Genomic DNA, 16,750 nt, shown 5'->3' with positions numbered 1-16,750 from the left:
GGGTTGGTGTTGAGTTTATTTTGTTTTGTAATGTTACGTGTGTTAAATGTAACAATTTTAAAATTTGAATAAAAATACTTAAAACAAAAAAAAATCTCTTCTGAAAGATATGTCCCCTGCCCCCACACCCCTTCTTCCTAAAATAATTAGTTTCTTGATTTAATACAGCCACATATCCAGATCAGTATTCGGTAACTCACCCAAGGGGTCACCTTTGATCTTTTGTAGAATTTTGGCTGCAGGTGTCATCGCAGATCATGTGTAATCCTGTCCTCAGCCAAAATGTATTCATGGACTCTCCCGGTGGGTGGGTAGGGGAGTCACTTAACTGTGGTCAGAATTCTGGTTGATGTTTATCCTCCCAAATCAGGGAGTGCCGAGGGCCATTTGATTGGCTAGTTCAGCCCAGCCATGGGTTCTTCCTGGTCTTTATGGCATAGTTATTCACTGGATAAGTTTACAGACCCATAACTAGAGATTTTAAAAATGCCTAGTAATGAGCTGCTGTATATTTGGCTTTTCCACTCTTCAGGATGCCAAACACGCTGTGACCTCTTCAGTCCAGAATGCTTGGGACTAAATCAGGACTCATTGGAGTTTAGAAGAATGAGAGGTGATCTTCTTGCAACATGCCATACTCTGAGGGGACTTGACGGGGTAGATACTGGGAGGATGATTTCCCTTCTGGGGGAAGACCAAAACTTGGGGACACAGTTTATGTCTCCCTTTTAAGACTGTGATGAGGAGAAATATTTTCTCTGAGCGTTGTTAGTATGTGGATTTCTCTTACTTCGAGAGCAGTGGAGGCTGGATCAATTAATTTATTTAAGGCAGAGTTAGACTGGTTTTTGAAAGGCAGGGAAGTCAAGGGATATGGAGGTCAGACAGCTGGCAGACAACAAAGTGGAGCCGAGACCACAACCAGATCAGCCGTGATCTTATTGAATGGTGGAGCAGGCTCGAGAGGTCAAAGGCAAACTCCCGCTCTCAAGTCCTGTGTCCTAAATCATTTCTGGATTTCAGAATTTTGTGGATTATAGAATGACATTAGAATGCTCATTATGGGTAGCACGGTGGTGCAGTGGTTAGCACTGATGCCTTATGGCGCCGAGGTCCCAGGTTCGATCCCGGCCCTGGGTCACTGTCCGTGTGGAGTTTGTACCTTCTCCCCATGTCTGCGTGGGTCTCGAAATCTCGGACATAAAAGATGTGCAGGGTAAGTGGATTGGCCATGCTAAATTGCCCCTTAATTGGAGAAAATAAAATTGGATACACTAAATTTATTTAAAAAAAGAATACTCCTCACAAGTTTGTGAACCGGGAAACACTGTAGATATAAATATTTACCTGAAACATGAAATATTATAAATCGGAATAAAAATGGTTTCACTTACCCAACTAATGTACCTTCTATGTTTCTGCTCCGAAAATACTTTATTAAAGAGATGCCATGAGTTGCTTGGGTCTGCTCAAATTATTTCAGGACAACTGGTGTTTCTGAACAGTAGATTTCCAGACTGGAGAGGTTACAGGGTACTTCAAAACTGATCCGCCGAAAATGTTTCAACTGTGGCGGACCTCGTATAATTCAAAAATTTTAAGCACTTTTAATTTTTCAATGACTTGTAAAATGTTGATTTCTGACTGGTTGGTTATGTGCAGGTGGGAGTCAGTTTCTAGTCCTCATCGTCTTGCCTGGCTGTGGCTACTGGAGCTGGAACATTGGTGGTCACACGATCAGGTAAATGGACACTTCATACATTCAGTGATTCTGGATGATGGCAATTAAGTTTTATGTTCATTTCCAGACGTCTTATTCTTTGATTCTGAAATAGCTATTTATTTTTTTACACCAGATATCGCTTCCGCCATTTGTCAGGAGCGAGATTGAATTCTTTCTGCTCCTGGAGCAGCTGCAGCCACAGATCCCACAAGACGTCATAAAGGTGAGGTTATGGGGGGAGGGGGTTCAGGTGGGGGTACTGTTGATATAATGTGAGTTGGGCATGGAGACAAAACCCACCTTGTTCTGTTTAAAAAAAAAAAAAAGGAAAAACTTTTCTGTTGTGTAAGTAGTTTCACTGTAAGCTTTGGGATATGTTGATTGTTATTTTTTATTATCTGTATTTCTATTTTTGTTATGTAAAAACGCTCTTTGGAAAAACTTTAAATGAAACATTTATTTAAAAAAATAAAGATGAGGTTAATATATTCCCTTTAAATAATTTCAGTGACTTTATTTTTAAATTGATCTGTTATTTGAGACAGCTAATGACTATTACTGAAACATGTGGCTAATTTACTGCTGCATTATGTTGCTGTGCAATTTTAAAACTCGAGTGGCGGTGATATTCCCCAGAATATTTGACGTATTGACGTGTTAAACATTCAGTAATATTCCTGGGTTCATGGTGATTTTGTTAAATTTGGCAGAACTGGATCAGTAATATTCCTAGGTTCATGGTGATTTTGTTAGTTTTGGCAGAACTGGATAAGGAGTGATGCTAATGATCTACTTTATTCTTTGCACAGGAGCTCCATGATATATTTTTAAACTGTCATAATCCTGATCTGGTGATTGAGAGGCAAGAGGACTTCAGTGCCTGTAAGCTTAGTCCTGAGGCATTTTCTTCGTTGTGGGGACTTTTGTCCAGCAGCCCTCAGCTTGTGCAGGCTGTGGTTGCTTACTTGCTGGTAGAAAACAGCAACAGTTCTGCTGTGGAATATAACCACAGGCTACAGAAACTACTGGTTGACTTTTTGCGGGATGCCCTATGTTCGCTGAAGGAAGCTCGCCAGGGAAAGGCCAGGAATGGATCTGCCATGAATGTGCAGGAGTGGACCAAAAACCATATCTACTCTGTTGTTTCTGTGCTTACTTTTGACGTGGAAAGACAGGCCTGTGAAATCCGACAGCTGTGTGAAGAACTGTATGATGCTTGCTGTGCCACAGAATACGGACTGAATGAGGAGCGCTTACTTGGCTTTATGCTTAGAAAATCGAACCAGACTCTGATCAGTTTGTACAGCACCGTATCCATCGAGAAGGCTAAAGAGAAGCTAGTAGCACAAATCTCACCTGAAAGAGGTAACCAGTAGTGTGTCCTTCCTTCAGATGACCACATCCTATTGTAGTTACAGAAATAATTTTACTTTGGTTTATTTTAATCCTTAGAGGCACAGAGTCATTGGGTCATTCTCAAGCTAATAATTTACAAATACTTGTATAATTCTTTTATTTTCCAGTTATCTCCTACCTGTAAGCAGCCCCCCCCCCCCCCAACACGTGCGCGCGCACACACACACACATGCACGTGCACACGCACATCATTTCTTGTGACTGAGCTGTTAGATTGTGGAGGTATGACAAACAAGCTCAATCCTGGCCTCAAGCTGTATCAGCATGCGCACTGTTCCAGAAGCAGATATTCACTGATAACACAGGGAACATTTGGCTGACTCTTTTCAAACCTCTCCCCAGTTCAGTGCCAATTCTAATATACTATTGCCACCTGGACTAAGATTGACTAAATCATCAGTCTACCAAGTAGAGTGCTTTTTCGGAGAGTCAGTGCAGATTCGGTGGGTCGAAAGGCCTCCTTCTGCATGTAGGGATTCTAGAGGTATTAAAAAAAAGAATAATTTATAGTAATGGTGTAGATGTTCTTTGAGGACCTCCACACGGAAGAAAAAAAGTTAATTGTATCTTTTGGGTGAAATATTAGTTGCCAGACTCCCGTTTATATGGCCTTGAGCTAGCTGATAATCAGGGATTTTGACCCACCTGGTCCATACATATGCTTCTCTATATTTTATTGGCCAAATGTCAGGTTGGTCAAATACACATTAATATCTGATGAACAGCATTATTTGAAATGTAGTTTGCTCCCGGGGTTGAAGCATTTAAATTATTTGAAGTATTAGATAGGTTAACCCAGTCTGCAGTTTAGAAAGATGGTTTTTAACTTTCTCCTTTACAGATGCCCATCTACCATAAGGACAGGCTTGGCAGTGGTTGTTGAACTTCTGTACCATGTTGCTGCAGACGTCTTGCATGATGCTTTCAAGCTTGTCACTGGAATGTACTTCAATGCATTGTGGTGTGGTTGTGTGAGAGCCGGAATGCACTATTTGACTTTTTATTTTGTTTTCTTGTTTTTTGTTTCAGTTTCTCCTGGACTGTCAGAGGCTGAAAAGATCACACTAGCATTATTCACAAACTCTGACAAACCTCCTTCCTGGAAGGCAGCTTTTTTCTACAGCACAGGCACCAGTAAGCACTTTCTGGAGCACTTTCTGGTATGTATTAGGACTGAGGGAACAGAAAATGTTCATTTTTGTTTTTGAGTTAAATAGTCAATGAATGTGGGATAAAGTTTATATCAAGAAATGTGCACCAAGTGCCTATTGTCTCCATGCTTTATGTATTGATCTAAATGAGTCTTTTCAAACCTCTACATCCCACAATGATTCATTTTGATTTAATTTTGGAACAACAAATCCAGAACTCTGAAAAAGATTTTACTTTAGCAATCTTAATCAGATGGCCACACGTAATGTGGTAAGTGTAGCAGGCTTGGGAGGAAAATGCTGACTTTGATCCTATGGTTCCCAATGCTCTTCACTATTGGGGTTTTCCTTGTGCCATTTCTGGATCTGTTGGAGACTAGTTGATAGAGGTTCATTGTCCTGATTAGTCATTATCATTGTATCATGCAGTCAAGTGTTAGGATGGGAGAAGGTGAGCAAAGTGAACTGTGATCTTTCTTCATCTCACCTTCGAATCTGAAAATGGCTGCCCCACATAGGGTGTTGCCTATGGCTGTTGGCCCATTTTATGTGCTTGGATCACGTTGGTGTTTCATTGTGTACAAAGTGTCAAATGAAAAACGGTGGTGTAGTTTAGCCACATCAGTGGCAGTGTGCTCTGACGTACAGCGGCCCATCAGACTGATAGTCACTCTTTTTGCAGATTATAGTCTATAAAATCTCAGTAGTATCAGGAGGAACCCTGTAACGTTCTAAAATGGAGTCACTTGCCATCATTAGAATCATAGAATTTACAGTGCAGAAGGAGGCCATTCCGCCCATCGAGTCTGCACCGGCTCTTGGAAAGAGCACCCTACCCAAGCCCCCCCCAACCCTATCCCCATAGCCCAGTAACCCCATCCAACACTAAGGGCAATTACTGGTGACAAACCTCTGTGTGTGCAGTGATGCACATATTTGGCTTTTGAAACAGTAAACACTTGATTTGTTTCATGGCCAGAGTCTGCAGTCAACTGACCTCTGCTTTCGGCATACCTTAGTATAATTTGCCTTCCTTCAGTTCTGAAGAAGAATCATATTGGACTAGACGTGTTGACTCTGCTTCTGTCTCTGCATTTCCAGCATTTTCTGTTTTATTTCAGATCTCAGGCCCTCACAGTATTTTGCTTTTATTTAAATATAATTTGTCTTTTTTTAAACTGTAAAACACCCATCAATCTTCCATTATCATTTCCTTGCTTTAGGGTGCAGGTGCTTCCTCAGATTCATGATGGTGTAATTGTTGAAATATTCATAAGTTCATAGGATAAAGAGCAGAATTAGGCCATTCGGCTCATGGAGTCTGCTCCGCCATTCTATCGTGACTGTGTCTGCACTGTAAATTCTATGAACTATAAACTATATGTTCCTCATCTGCTACCTACTATGTTACAGACCACGAGCTGGATTCAGCCAATTATAGTATCATATAATGAGTAAAATAATCTGCTGCAGATAATTCATTGTGCTTGGCTTTGTAACTTAATTTACCTGTAGTTGTCTGGAAGGCTCTAAAGGTGGTGGTGAGGGGTGAGGTGATCTTGTTTAAGGCCAGGATGGACAAAGAGTTGAGGTTGGAGTGGCAGAGGGTAATAGATGAGATGTTGGAGGTAGATAGGAGTTATGCAGAAGATGGGGACCCAGCGAAGTTGGAAAAGAGGAAGGAACTACAGGCGAGCTTTGACCGAATATCTACCAGGGAGGCGGTGCACCAACTGAGACGAGCGAGGGGTGCAGTTTACGAGCTTGGAGATAAGGCAGGGTTTCTTAGGGGTCGGTTTGCAGGATTGAAGGAGCTGGAAGCGAAGTATGGGCTGGAGCAGGGGGAAGTGTTTAGATACATGCAGGTTCGAGATTTTGCCAGAAAGGAGATACAGAGCTTCCCGGTGGAGCCGGCCTCCACATTGCTGGAGGAGGTGCTGATGACAGGGGGACTGGAGAAGGGGGTAGTGTCGGCGGTTTACGGAGCTATTTTGGAAAAGGAGGAGACACCACTGGAAGGGATCAAAGCAAAGTGTGAGGAAGAGTTGGGAGAGGATATGGAGGAGGGGTTCTGGTGTGAGGTGCTCCGGAGAGTGAACGCCTCCACCTCGTGCGCGAGGTTGGGGCTGATACAGCTGAAGGTGGTATACAGAGCACACCTCACGAGGGCGAGGATGAGCCGATTCTTTGAAGGAGTAGAAGATGTGTGCGGGGGTGGGGGCCCGCTAATCACGTTCATATGTTTTGGTCCTGTCCAAAGCTAGAGGATTACTGGAAGGAGGTTTTTAGGGTAATTTCTAACGTGGTGCACGTGAACTGGACCCGGGACCGCGGGAGGCCATATTCGGGGTGTCGGACCAGCCAGGGTTGGAAACGGATGTGGAGGCAGATGTTGTAGCCTTCGCCTCGTTGATCGCCCGAAGGCAGATCCTGATAGGCTGGAGAGCAACCTCTCCACCTTGTGCACAGACGTGGCGGGGGGGGGGATCTGTTGGAATTCTTGACTCTTGAGAAGGTTAAGTTTGAACTGAGGGGAAGGATGGAGGGGTTCTACAATTTATGGGTGATGCACGATCAATCACTACTGAAGCGAGATTGTAGTCCAATTGAAGGCTTTAATGAACAAGTAGTTACCCCAGCAGCTCCGGTACAGAAAGACTGCTGTGGGTGAAACACAGACTCTTATTCTCCGCCTGCTGGGCGGAACCAGCAGGCAGGTTCTACCACTCATACTACAGTACAAGGTACATCCCACCTAGGTACCGCGATACCCCTAATATAGCCTAACACATTCACCCCCTGTTTTAAAAAAGAGTCCAGCGGGGGGGGGGGGGTGGCGGCCTTGCTTTTACAGTGGTAGAGGTTATACCGGTACCCTTCGGTGCCTTTACATGCAATACACATATTTACAGACAATTATTTACAAGTTCATTTTACAATGAAATTATCAGCCGGTCACTTCCGGGTGCGGCGATGACCAGCTGAGTCGCACATTTCGGCAGCTCCCTGTGAAACGGACTTTTGGGCTCTTGATAGGATCCCCAACGGCAATTTTGACGGCTAAAAACACTGTGCGGTAAACCAGAAGGGAATCCCCCCTGGATACGGATGGAAAAAGGAGAGGGAAGTGGCCAGATTGCAGTGGATCCTTTAGAACAGCGGCAAGGAAGGCAAGCAAAAACCAAGATGGCGTCGGAAGGTGGCAGTTTAACATGGGGCCCTGAACAACAAGAGTTCTTGAAATGCTGTGTGGAAGAGATCAAAAAGGAAATGAAGAAAGAGCTGTTGGCCCCGATACTACAGGCGATCGAAGGGCTAAAGGAGGAACAAAAGACCCAGGAGCGGGAGCTTCGGGTCGTGAAGGCAAAGGCAGCCGAGAATGAGGACGATATACAGGGCCTGGTGGTGAAGACGGAGACGCAGGAGGCACATCAGAAACGATGTGTGGAAAGGTTGGAGGCACTGGAAAACAACGCAAGGAGGAACAACCTGAGGATTCTTGGTCTTCCTGAAGGTGTGGAGGGAGCGGACGTCGGGGCATATGTGAGCACGATGCTGCACTCGTTAATGGGAGCGGAGGCCCCGGCAGGTCCGTTGGAGGTGGAGGGAGCATACCGAGTGATGGCGCGAGGACCGAGAGCAGGAGAAATTCCCAGAGCCATAGTGGTGAGATTCCTCCGTTTTAAGGATAGAGAAATGGTCCTTAGATGGGCGAAGAAAACGCGGAGTAGTAAATGGGAGAACGCGGTGATCCGCGTATACCAAGACTGGAGTGCGGAGGTGGCGAGAAGGAGGGCGAGCTTTAATCGGGCCAAGGCGGTGCTTCATAAAAAGAAGATAAAATTTGGAATGCTGCAACCGGCAAGACTGTGGGTCACATATCGAGAGAGGCACCACTACTTTGAGACGGCGGATGAAGCGTGGACTTTTATTGTGGAAGAAAAACTGGAATGAGCGGGTTATTAAAAAGAACGTTCGAACAAAGTGGTGGGGCGAATGTGGGGGGCAAAGAGGGGTTTTATGTACTAATCCTGCGATGTGGTAACTTTTCTCTCTCCCACAGGTGGTGATGGGGGGAGGAGGGGCGGTGGAGGAGATGGGGCGTTGGCCATTGGGGGCGGGGCCAAGGGAGAAGCGCGGGCTTGGTTCCCGCGCTATGATAATCATGGCGGGAATAGAGAAGCAGGAAGGCGGGGGCGTCGCACGGTGCAAGCCGAGGTCACGGGGGGAAGCCGAGGTCAGCCAGAGTTTGCTGACTTCTGGGAGCAACATGGGGGGAGTAATTACGCTAGCGGGGGATCTAGCGGGGGGGGTGGGAGGGGGGAATTACTGGGTTGCTGCTGCTGGGGAGAGGGGGGAGCTGGTATGGGAGAGGATGGGCGGGGGGGCACCGCCTGGGGGAGATACAGCTGTGTGGGAACCGGGTGAGGAGCTGGAAAAAGGTGATGGCTAATCGACAAGGGGGGGGGGTAGGAAGCCCCCCAACTCGGCTGATCACGTGGAACGTGAGAGGGCTGAACGGGCCGATAAAGAGGGCACGGGTACTCGCACACCTTAAGAAACTTAAGGCAGATGTGGTTATGTTACAGGAAACGCACCTGAAACTGATAGACCAGGTTAGGCTACGCAAAGGATGGGTGGGGCAGGTGTTCCATTCGGGGCTAGATGCGAAAAACAGGGGGGTGGCTATATTAGTGGGGAAGCGGGTAATGTTCGAGGCAAAGACTATAGTGGCGGATAACGGGGGCAGATACGTGATGGTGAGTGGCAAACTACAGGGGGAGACGGTGGTTTTGGTAAACGTATATGCCCCGAACTGGGATGATGCCAATTTTATGAGGCGGATGCTAGGACGCATTCCGGACCTAGAGATGGGAAAGCTGATAATGGGGGGAGATTTTAATACGGTGTTGGAACCAGGGCTGGATAGGTCGAAGTCCAGGACTGGAAGGAGGCCGGCAGCAGCCAAGGTACTTAAAGATTTTATGGAGCAGATGGGAGGTGTAGACCCGTGGAGATTTAGCAGACCTAGGAGTAAGGAGTTCTCGTTTTTCTCCTATGTCCATAAAGTCTACTCGCGAATAGACTTTTTTGTGCTGGGTAGGGCATTGATCCCGAAGGTGAGGGGAACGGAGTATACGGCTATAGCCATTTCGGATCACGCTCCACACTGGGTGGACTTGGAGATAGGGGAGGAAACAGGAGGGCGCCCACCCTGGAGAATGGACATGGGACTAATGGCAGATGAGGGTGTGTGTCTAAGGGTGAGGGGGTGCATTGAAAAGTACTTGGAACTCAATGATAATGGGGAGGTCCAGGTGGGAGTGGTCTGGGAGGCGTTGAAGGCGGTGGTTAGAGGGGAGCTGATATCAATAAGGGCACATAAAGGGAAGCAGGAGAGTAAGGAACGGGAGCGGTTGCTGCAAGAACTTTTGAGGGTGGACAGACAATATGCGGAAGCACCGGAGGAGGGACTGTACAGGGAAAGGCAAAGGCTACATGTAGAATTTGACTTGCTGACTACAGGCACTGCAGAGGCACAATGGAGGAAGGCACAGGGTGTACAGTACGGATATGGGGAGAAGGCGAGCAGGTTGCTGGCACACCAATTGAGGAAAAGGGGAGCAGCGAGGGGAAATAGGGGGAGTGAGGGATAAGGAAGGAGAGATGGAGCGGGGAGCGGAGAGAGTGAATGGAGTGTTCAAGACATTTTATAAAAAATTATATGAAGCTCAACCCCCGGATGGGAGGGAGAGAATGATGGGCTTCTTGGATCGGCTGGAATCTCCCAAGGTGGAAGAGCAGGAAAGGGTGGGACTGGGAGCACAGATCGAGGTAGAAGAAGTGGTGAAAGGAATTAGGAGCATGCAGGCGGGAAAGGCCCCGGGACCGGATGGATTCCCAGTCGAATTCTATAGAAAATATGTGGACTTGCTCGCCCCGGTACTGACGAGGACCTTTAATGAGGCAAAGGAAAGGGGACAACTGCCCCCGACTATGTCTGAAGCAACGATATCGCTTCTCTTAAAGAAGGAAAAGGACCCGCTACAATGCGGGTCATATAGCCCTATTTCCCTCCTAAATGTAGATGCCAAGGTCCTGGCCAAGGTAATGGCAATGAGAATAGAGGAATGTGTCCCGGGGGTGGTCCACGAGGACCAAACTGGGTTTGTGAAGGGGAGACAGCTGAACACGAATATACGGAGGTTGTTAGGGGTAATGATGATGGCCCCACCAGAGGGAGAAACGGAGATAGTAGTGGCGATGGATGCCGAGAAAGCATTTGATAGAGTGGAGTGGGATTATTTGTGGGAGGTGTTGAGGAGATTTGGTTTTGGAGAGGGGTATGTTAGATGGGTGCAGCTGTTGTATAGGGCCCCAGTGGCGAGCGTGGTCACGAATGGACGGGGATCTGCATATTTTCGGCTCCATAGAGGGACAAGGCAGGGATGCCCTCTGTCCCCATTATTGTTTGCACTGGCGATTGAGCCCCTGGCGATAGCGTTGAGGGGTCCCAAGAAGTGGAGGGGAGTACTTAGGGGAGGGGAAGAGCACCGGGTATCTTTGTATGCGGACGATTTGCTACTATACGTGGCGGACCCGGCGGAGGGGATGCCAGAAATAATGCGGATACTTGGGGAGTTTGGGGATTTTTCAGGGTATAAATTGAACATGGGGAAAAGTGAGTTGTTTGTGGTGCATCCAGGGGAGCAGAGTAGAGAAATAGAGGACCTACCGTTGAGGAAGGTAACAAGGGACTTTCGTTACCTGGGGATCCAGATAGCTAAGAATTGGGGCACATTGCATAGGTTAAATTTAACGCGGTTGGTGGAACAGATGGAGGAGGATTTCAAAAGATGGGATATGGTATCCCTGTCAATGGCAGGGAGGGTGCAGGCGGTTAAGATGGTGGTCCTCCCGAGATTCCTCTTTGTGTTTCAGTGCCTCCCGGTGGTGATTACGAAGGCTTTTTTTAAAAGGATTGAAAAGAGCATCATGGGTTTTGTGTGGGCCGGGAAGACCCCGAGAGTGAGGAAGGGATTCTTACAGCGTAGCAGGGATAGGGGGGGGGCTGGCACTACCGAGCCTAAGTGAGTATTATTGGGCCGCTAATATTTCAATGGTGAGTAAGTGGATGGGAGAGGAGGAGGGAGCGGCGTGGAAGAGATTAGAGAGGGCGTCCTGTAGGGGGACTAGCCTACAGGCTATGGTGACAGCCCCATTGCCGTTCTCACCGAGGAACTACACCACAAGCCCGGTGGTGGTGGCTACACTGAAGATTTGGGGACAGTGGAGACGGCATAGGGGAAAGACTGGAGCCTTGGGGGGGTCCCCGATAAGAAACAACCATAGGTTTGCCCCGGGGGGAATGGATGGGGGATATGGAATGTGGCAAAGAGCAGGAATAACGCAACTGAAAGATCTGTTTGTGGATGGGAAGTTCGCGAGTCTGGGAGCGCTGACCGAGAAATATGGGTTGCCCCAAGGGAATGCATTCAGGTATATGCAACTGAGGGCTTTTGCGAGGCAACAGGTGAGGGAATTCCCGCAGCTCCCGACACACGAGGTGCAGGACAGCGTGATCTCAAAGACATGGGTGGGGGATGGTAAGGTGTCAGATATATATAGGGAAATGAGGGACGAAGGGGAGACTATGGTAGATGAACTAAAAGGGAAATGGGAAGAAGAGCTGGGGGAGGAGATCGAGGAGGGGCTGTGGGCAGATGCCCTAAGCAGGGTAAACTCGTCGTCCTCGTGTGCCAGGCTGAGCCTGATTCAGTTTAAGGTATTACACAGGGCACATATGACTGGAGCACGGCTCAGTAAATTTTTTGGGGTGGAGGATAGGTGTGCGAGGTGCTCGAGAAGCCCAGCGAATCATACCCATATGTTTTGGTCATGCCCGGCACTACAGGGGTTTTGGATGGGGGTGACAAAGGTGCTTTCAAAAGTAGTAGGAGTCCGGGTCGAACCAAGCTGGGGGTTGGCTATATTTTGGGTTGCACAAGAGCCGGGAGTGCAGGAGGCGAGAGAGGCCGATGTTTTGGCCTTTGCGTCCCTAGTAGCCCGGCGCAGGATATTGCTAATGTGGAAAGAAGCCAAGCCCCCGGGGGTGGAGACCTGGATAAATGACATGGCGGGGTTTATAAAGCTAGAGCGGATTAAGTTCGTCCTAAGGGGGTCGGCTCAAGGGTTCACCAGGCGGTGGCAACCGTTCGTCGAATACCTCGCAGAAAGATAGACGGAATGGGAAAAAGAAGGCAGCAGCAGCAGCCCAGGGTGGGGGGGGGGGGGGGGGGGGGAGGAGGAACCAGAAGAACACTCAGGGTTGTTAATATATACTGTATAGTATGTATAGGTCGTTGCTACAGATAATTATATATTGGACTGTTAAATTATATTTTTGGAGAGTGTTACTTGTGACAAGGCAGTTGCCAATTAGGGCTAGTTTTCATTTTTGTTATTTATTATTTATTCATTTTTTTGTTTATAAAATAGGTCATTGTTATTTGTGTTGTTATAATATTGTGTAAAGGATGCACAATGTACTGTGTTGGTTGACCAAAAATTTTCAATAAAATATTTAGTAAAAAAAAAAAGAAATTATCAGCCGGTCGGGGGCCCTGGTCGCCCTTTGCGATCGTCGCAGTCCCGGCGGTGATGCTGGCGCTGGCTCGGGCATCTGTGGCTCTGGGAGCATGTCGTCGTCCGCTTTATCGCATCCGGATGGGGCCTGTGGGAGGACGGATCCTCCTGGGAAGAGGGCTGCGCTGGTGAAAAAATGGTTGGGGTTAATGGGGGTGGGGGAGATCCAGCGGGGGCCAGATCCCGGAGGGAGACCGTGTCTTGTCGGCTGTCGGGGTGCGCCACATAGGCGTACTGGGGGTTAGCATGGAGGAGATGTACCCTCTCGACCAGTGGGTCCGACTTGTGGACCCGTACGTATTTGCAGAGTAGGACGGGTCCGGGGGCTGCCAGCCATGTTGGGAGCGAGGTCCCCGAGGAGGACCTCCTAGGGAAGGCAAGGAGACGTTCATGAGGTGTTTCGTTGGTAGTAGTGCACAGTAGTGATCGGATGGAGTGAAGTGCATCGGGGAGGACCTCCTGCCATCAGGACACTGGGAGATTCTTGACCGTAGGGCCAGTAGGACGGCCTTCCAGACCGTCCCGATCTCTCCCTCTACCTGCCCGTTTCCCCGGGGGTTGTAACTGTCGTCCTGCTGGAGGCAATGCCCTTGCTGAGCAGGAATTGACGCAGCTCGTCACTCATGAAGTAGGACCTCCTATCGTTATGGATGTAGGCAGGGAAACCGAACAGGGTAAAGATGCTGTGGAGGGCTTTAATGACGGTGGCAGCCGTCATGTTGGGACAGGGGATGGCGAAAGGGAACCGGGAGTACTCACCAATCACGTTTAAGAAATACGTGTTGCGGTCGGTGGACGGCAGGGGCCCTTTGAAATCCACACTGAGGCGTTCAAAGGGGCAGGAAGCCTTCACCAGGTGCACTTTCTCTGGCCTGTAGAAGTGTGGCTTGCACTCCGCGCAGATTTGGCAGTTTCTGGTTACGGCCCTGACCTCCTCGATGGAGTAGGGCAGATTGCGGGTTTTAACAAAGTGGAAGAACCGGGTGACCCCCGGGTGGCAGAGGTTGTCGTGGAGGGTCCGGAGTTGGTCTACTTGTACGCTGGCACAAGTGCCGCGGGACAGGGCATCAGGAGGCTCGTTGAGCTTCCCGGGACGATACAAGATCTCGTAATTATAGGTGGAGAGCTCGATCCTCCACCGTAAGATCTTATCATTCTTAATTTTGCCCCGCTGTGCATTGTCAAACATGAAGGCTACCGACCGTTGGTCAGTGAGGAGAGTGAAACTCCTGCCGGCCACGTAATGCCTCCAATGCCGCACAGCTTCGACGATGGCTTGAGCCTCCTTCTCGATGGAGGAATGGCGGATTTCTGAGGCGTGGAGGGTGCATGAAAAGAAGGCCACGGGTCTGCCCGCCTGATTGAGGGTGGCAACCAGAGCTACGTCTGATGTGTCGCTCTCGACCTGGAAGGGAAGGGACTCATCGATTGCGTGCATCGTCGCCCTGGCGATGTCTGCTTTGATGAGACTGAAAGCCTGGCGAGCCTCTGCCGATAGGGGAAAAACCGTGGACTGGATTAGTGGGCGGGCCTTGTCCGCATAATTAGGGACCCACTGGGTGTAATAAGAAAAGAAGCCCAGGCAATGTTTCAGGTCCTTGGGGCAGTGGGGGAGAGGAAACTCCATGAGGGGCCGCATGCGTTCGGGATCTGGACCTATGACTCCATCATGCACTACGTAGCCGAGGATGGCTAGGCGATTGGTGCTAAACACGGATTTGTCCTTGTTATAGGTTAAGTTATGGTAGATGAACTAAAAGGGAAATGGGAAGAAGAGCTGGGGGAGGAGATTGAGGAGGGGCTGTGGGAAGATGCCCTAAGCAGGGTAAACTCGTCGTCCTCGTGTGCCAGGCTAAGCCTGATTCAGTTTAAGGAATTACACAGGGCGCGTATGACTGGAGCACGGCTCAGTAAATTTTTTGGGGTGGAGGATAGGTGTGCGAGGTGCTCGAGAAGCCCAGCGAATCATACCCATATGTTTTGGTCATGCCCGGCACTACAGGGGTTTTGGATGGGGGTGACAAAGGTGCTTTCAAAAGTAGTGGGGGTCCGGGTCGAACCAAGCTGGGGGTTGGCTATATTTGGGGTAGCACAAGAGCCGGGAGTGCAGGAGGCGAGAGAGGCCGATGTTTTGGCCTTTGCGTCCCTAGTAGCCCGGCGCAGGATATTGTTAATGTGGAAAGAAGCCAGGCCCCCGGGGGTGGAGACCTGGATAAATTACATGGCAGGGTTTATAAAGCTAGAGCGGATTAAGTTCGTTCTAAGGGGGTCGGCTCAAGGGTTCACCAGGTGGTGGCAACCGTTCGTCGAATACCTCGCAGAAAGATAGATGGAATGGAAAAAAGAAGGCAGCAGCAGCAGCCCAGGATCCCGGGGGGCGGGGGGGGGGAGGAGGAACCAGAAGGACTCTCAGGGTTGTTAATATATACTGTATAATATGTATAGGTCGTTGCGACAGATAATTATATATTGGACTGTTAAATTATATTTTTGGAGAGTGTTACGTGTGATAAGGCAGTTGCCAGTTAGGGTTAGTTTTCATTTTTGTTATTTATTATTTATTCATTTTTTGTTTATAAAATAGGTCATTGTTATTTGTGTTGTTATAATATTGTGTAAAGGATGCACAATGTACTGTGTTGGTTGACCAAAAATTTTCAATAAAATATTTATTAAAAAAAAGTTATAGGTTAAGTTAAGGATTTTTGCGGTATGGAGGAATTTGCGGAGGTTGGTGTCGTGGTCCTGCTGGTCGTGGCTGCAGATGGTGACATTGTTGAGGTATGGGAACGTGGCCCGCAGACCGTACCGGTCAACCATTCGGTCCATCTCCTGTTGGAAGACCGAGACCCCATTTGTCACACCAAAGGGAACCCTTAGAAAGTGGTAGAGCCGCCCATCTGCTTCGAATGCAGTGTACCTGCGGTCGTCCGGGCGAATGGGGAGCTGGTGGTAGGCTGATTTAAGGTCTACTGTGGAGAAAACCATGTATTGCGCTATCTGGTTGACCATTTCAGATATGCGGGGAGAGGGTACGCGTCAAGCTGCATATACCTGTTGGTGGTCTGACTGTAGTCTATGACCATCCTATGTTTCTCCCCGGTCTTTACAACCACCACTTGAGCTCTCCAAGGGCTGGTGCTGGCCTCGATAATGCCTTCCTTTAGTAACCGTTGGACTTCCGACCTAATGATGGTCCGGTCCTGGGCACTGTACCATCTGCTCCTCGTGGCGATGGGTTGCAATCGGGGGTAAGGTTTGCAAACAGGGTAGGCGGGTCAACTTTGAGGGTCGCGAGGCCGCAGACAGATATGGGGCCACCAAATTTGAACGTTAAACTTTGCAGGTTACACTGGAAGTCCAGTCCCAGGAGTGTGGCAGCGCAGAGATGGGGGAGGACGTAGAGTCGGAAGTTATTGAACTCCATGCCCTGGACCGTGAGGTTGGCTATGCAGTACTCCCGGAACTCCACAGAGTGGGACCCAGAGGCCAGGGAGATCTTTTGTTTAATCGGGTGTACAACGAAGGAGCAGTGTCTTATCGTATTGGAATGGATCAAGCTCTCCATGCTCCCAGAGTCGATCAAGCAGGATATCTTGTGCTCGTTGATGAGTACCGACGTCGCAGCGGTTGAAAGTATTCGGGGCCGAGACTGGTCCAGTGTCACGGAGACAAGTTGTGGCAGAAGCTGAGAGATCTCGTCAGGCGATACACGGCCACCCGAGTCGGGGTCCTGAGATGTCATCCAAGATGGCTGCCCCATGTATCGCACATGGCCGGCTGGGAGATCTCAACAGGCGATACATGGCCAGCC

General features: G+C 48.7%; 1 protein-coding gene across 5 annotated transcripts in view; it reads left to right on the top strand.

Moving 5' to 3' along the window:
* Positions 1 to 16,750, top strand: part of zfyve26 (zinc finger, FYVE domain containing 26) — a 192,303-nt gene that overhangs the window by 13,445 nt on the left and 162,108 nt on the right. For all 5 annotated transcript variants that reach the window (XR_011936542.1, XM_072485117.1, XM_072485111.1 and 2 more), the window contains exons 3-6: positions 1,663 to 1,741; positions 1,857 to 1,946; positions 2,533 to 3,088; positions 4,169 to 4,299. Coding sequence is in view for 4 of the 5 variants with exons in the window: in XM_072485117.1 (XP_072341218.1) it covers positions 1,663 to 1,741; positions 1,857 to 1,946; positions 2,533 to 3,088; positions 4,169 to 4,299 (856 nt within the window). In the remaining variant the exon portion in view is untranslated. The remainder of the gene's footprint in view (positions 1 to 1,662; positions 1,742 to 1,856; positions 1,947 to 2,532; positions 3,089 to 4,168; positions 4,300 to 16,750) is intronic.

This window comes from Scyliorhinus torazame, chromosome 2 (assembly GCF_047496885.1).
Source record: "Scyliorhinus torazame isolate Kashiwa2021f chromosome 2, sScyTor2.1, whole genome shotgun sequence".
Classification (NCBI taxonomy): domain Eukaryota; kingdom Metazoa; phylum Chordata; class Chondrichthyes; order Carcharhiniformes; family Scyliorhinidae; genus Scyliorhinus; species Scyliorhinus torazame.
This window is presented reverse-complemented; position numbering and strand designations above follow the sequence as displayed.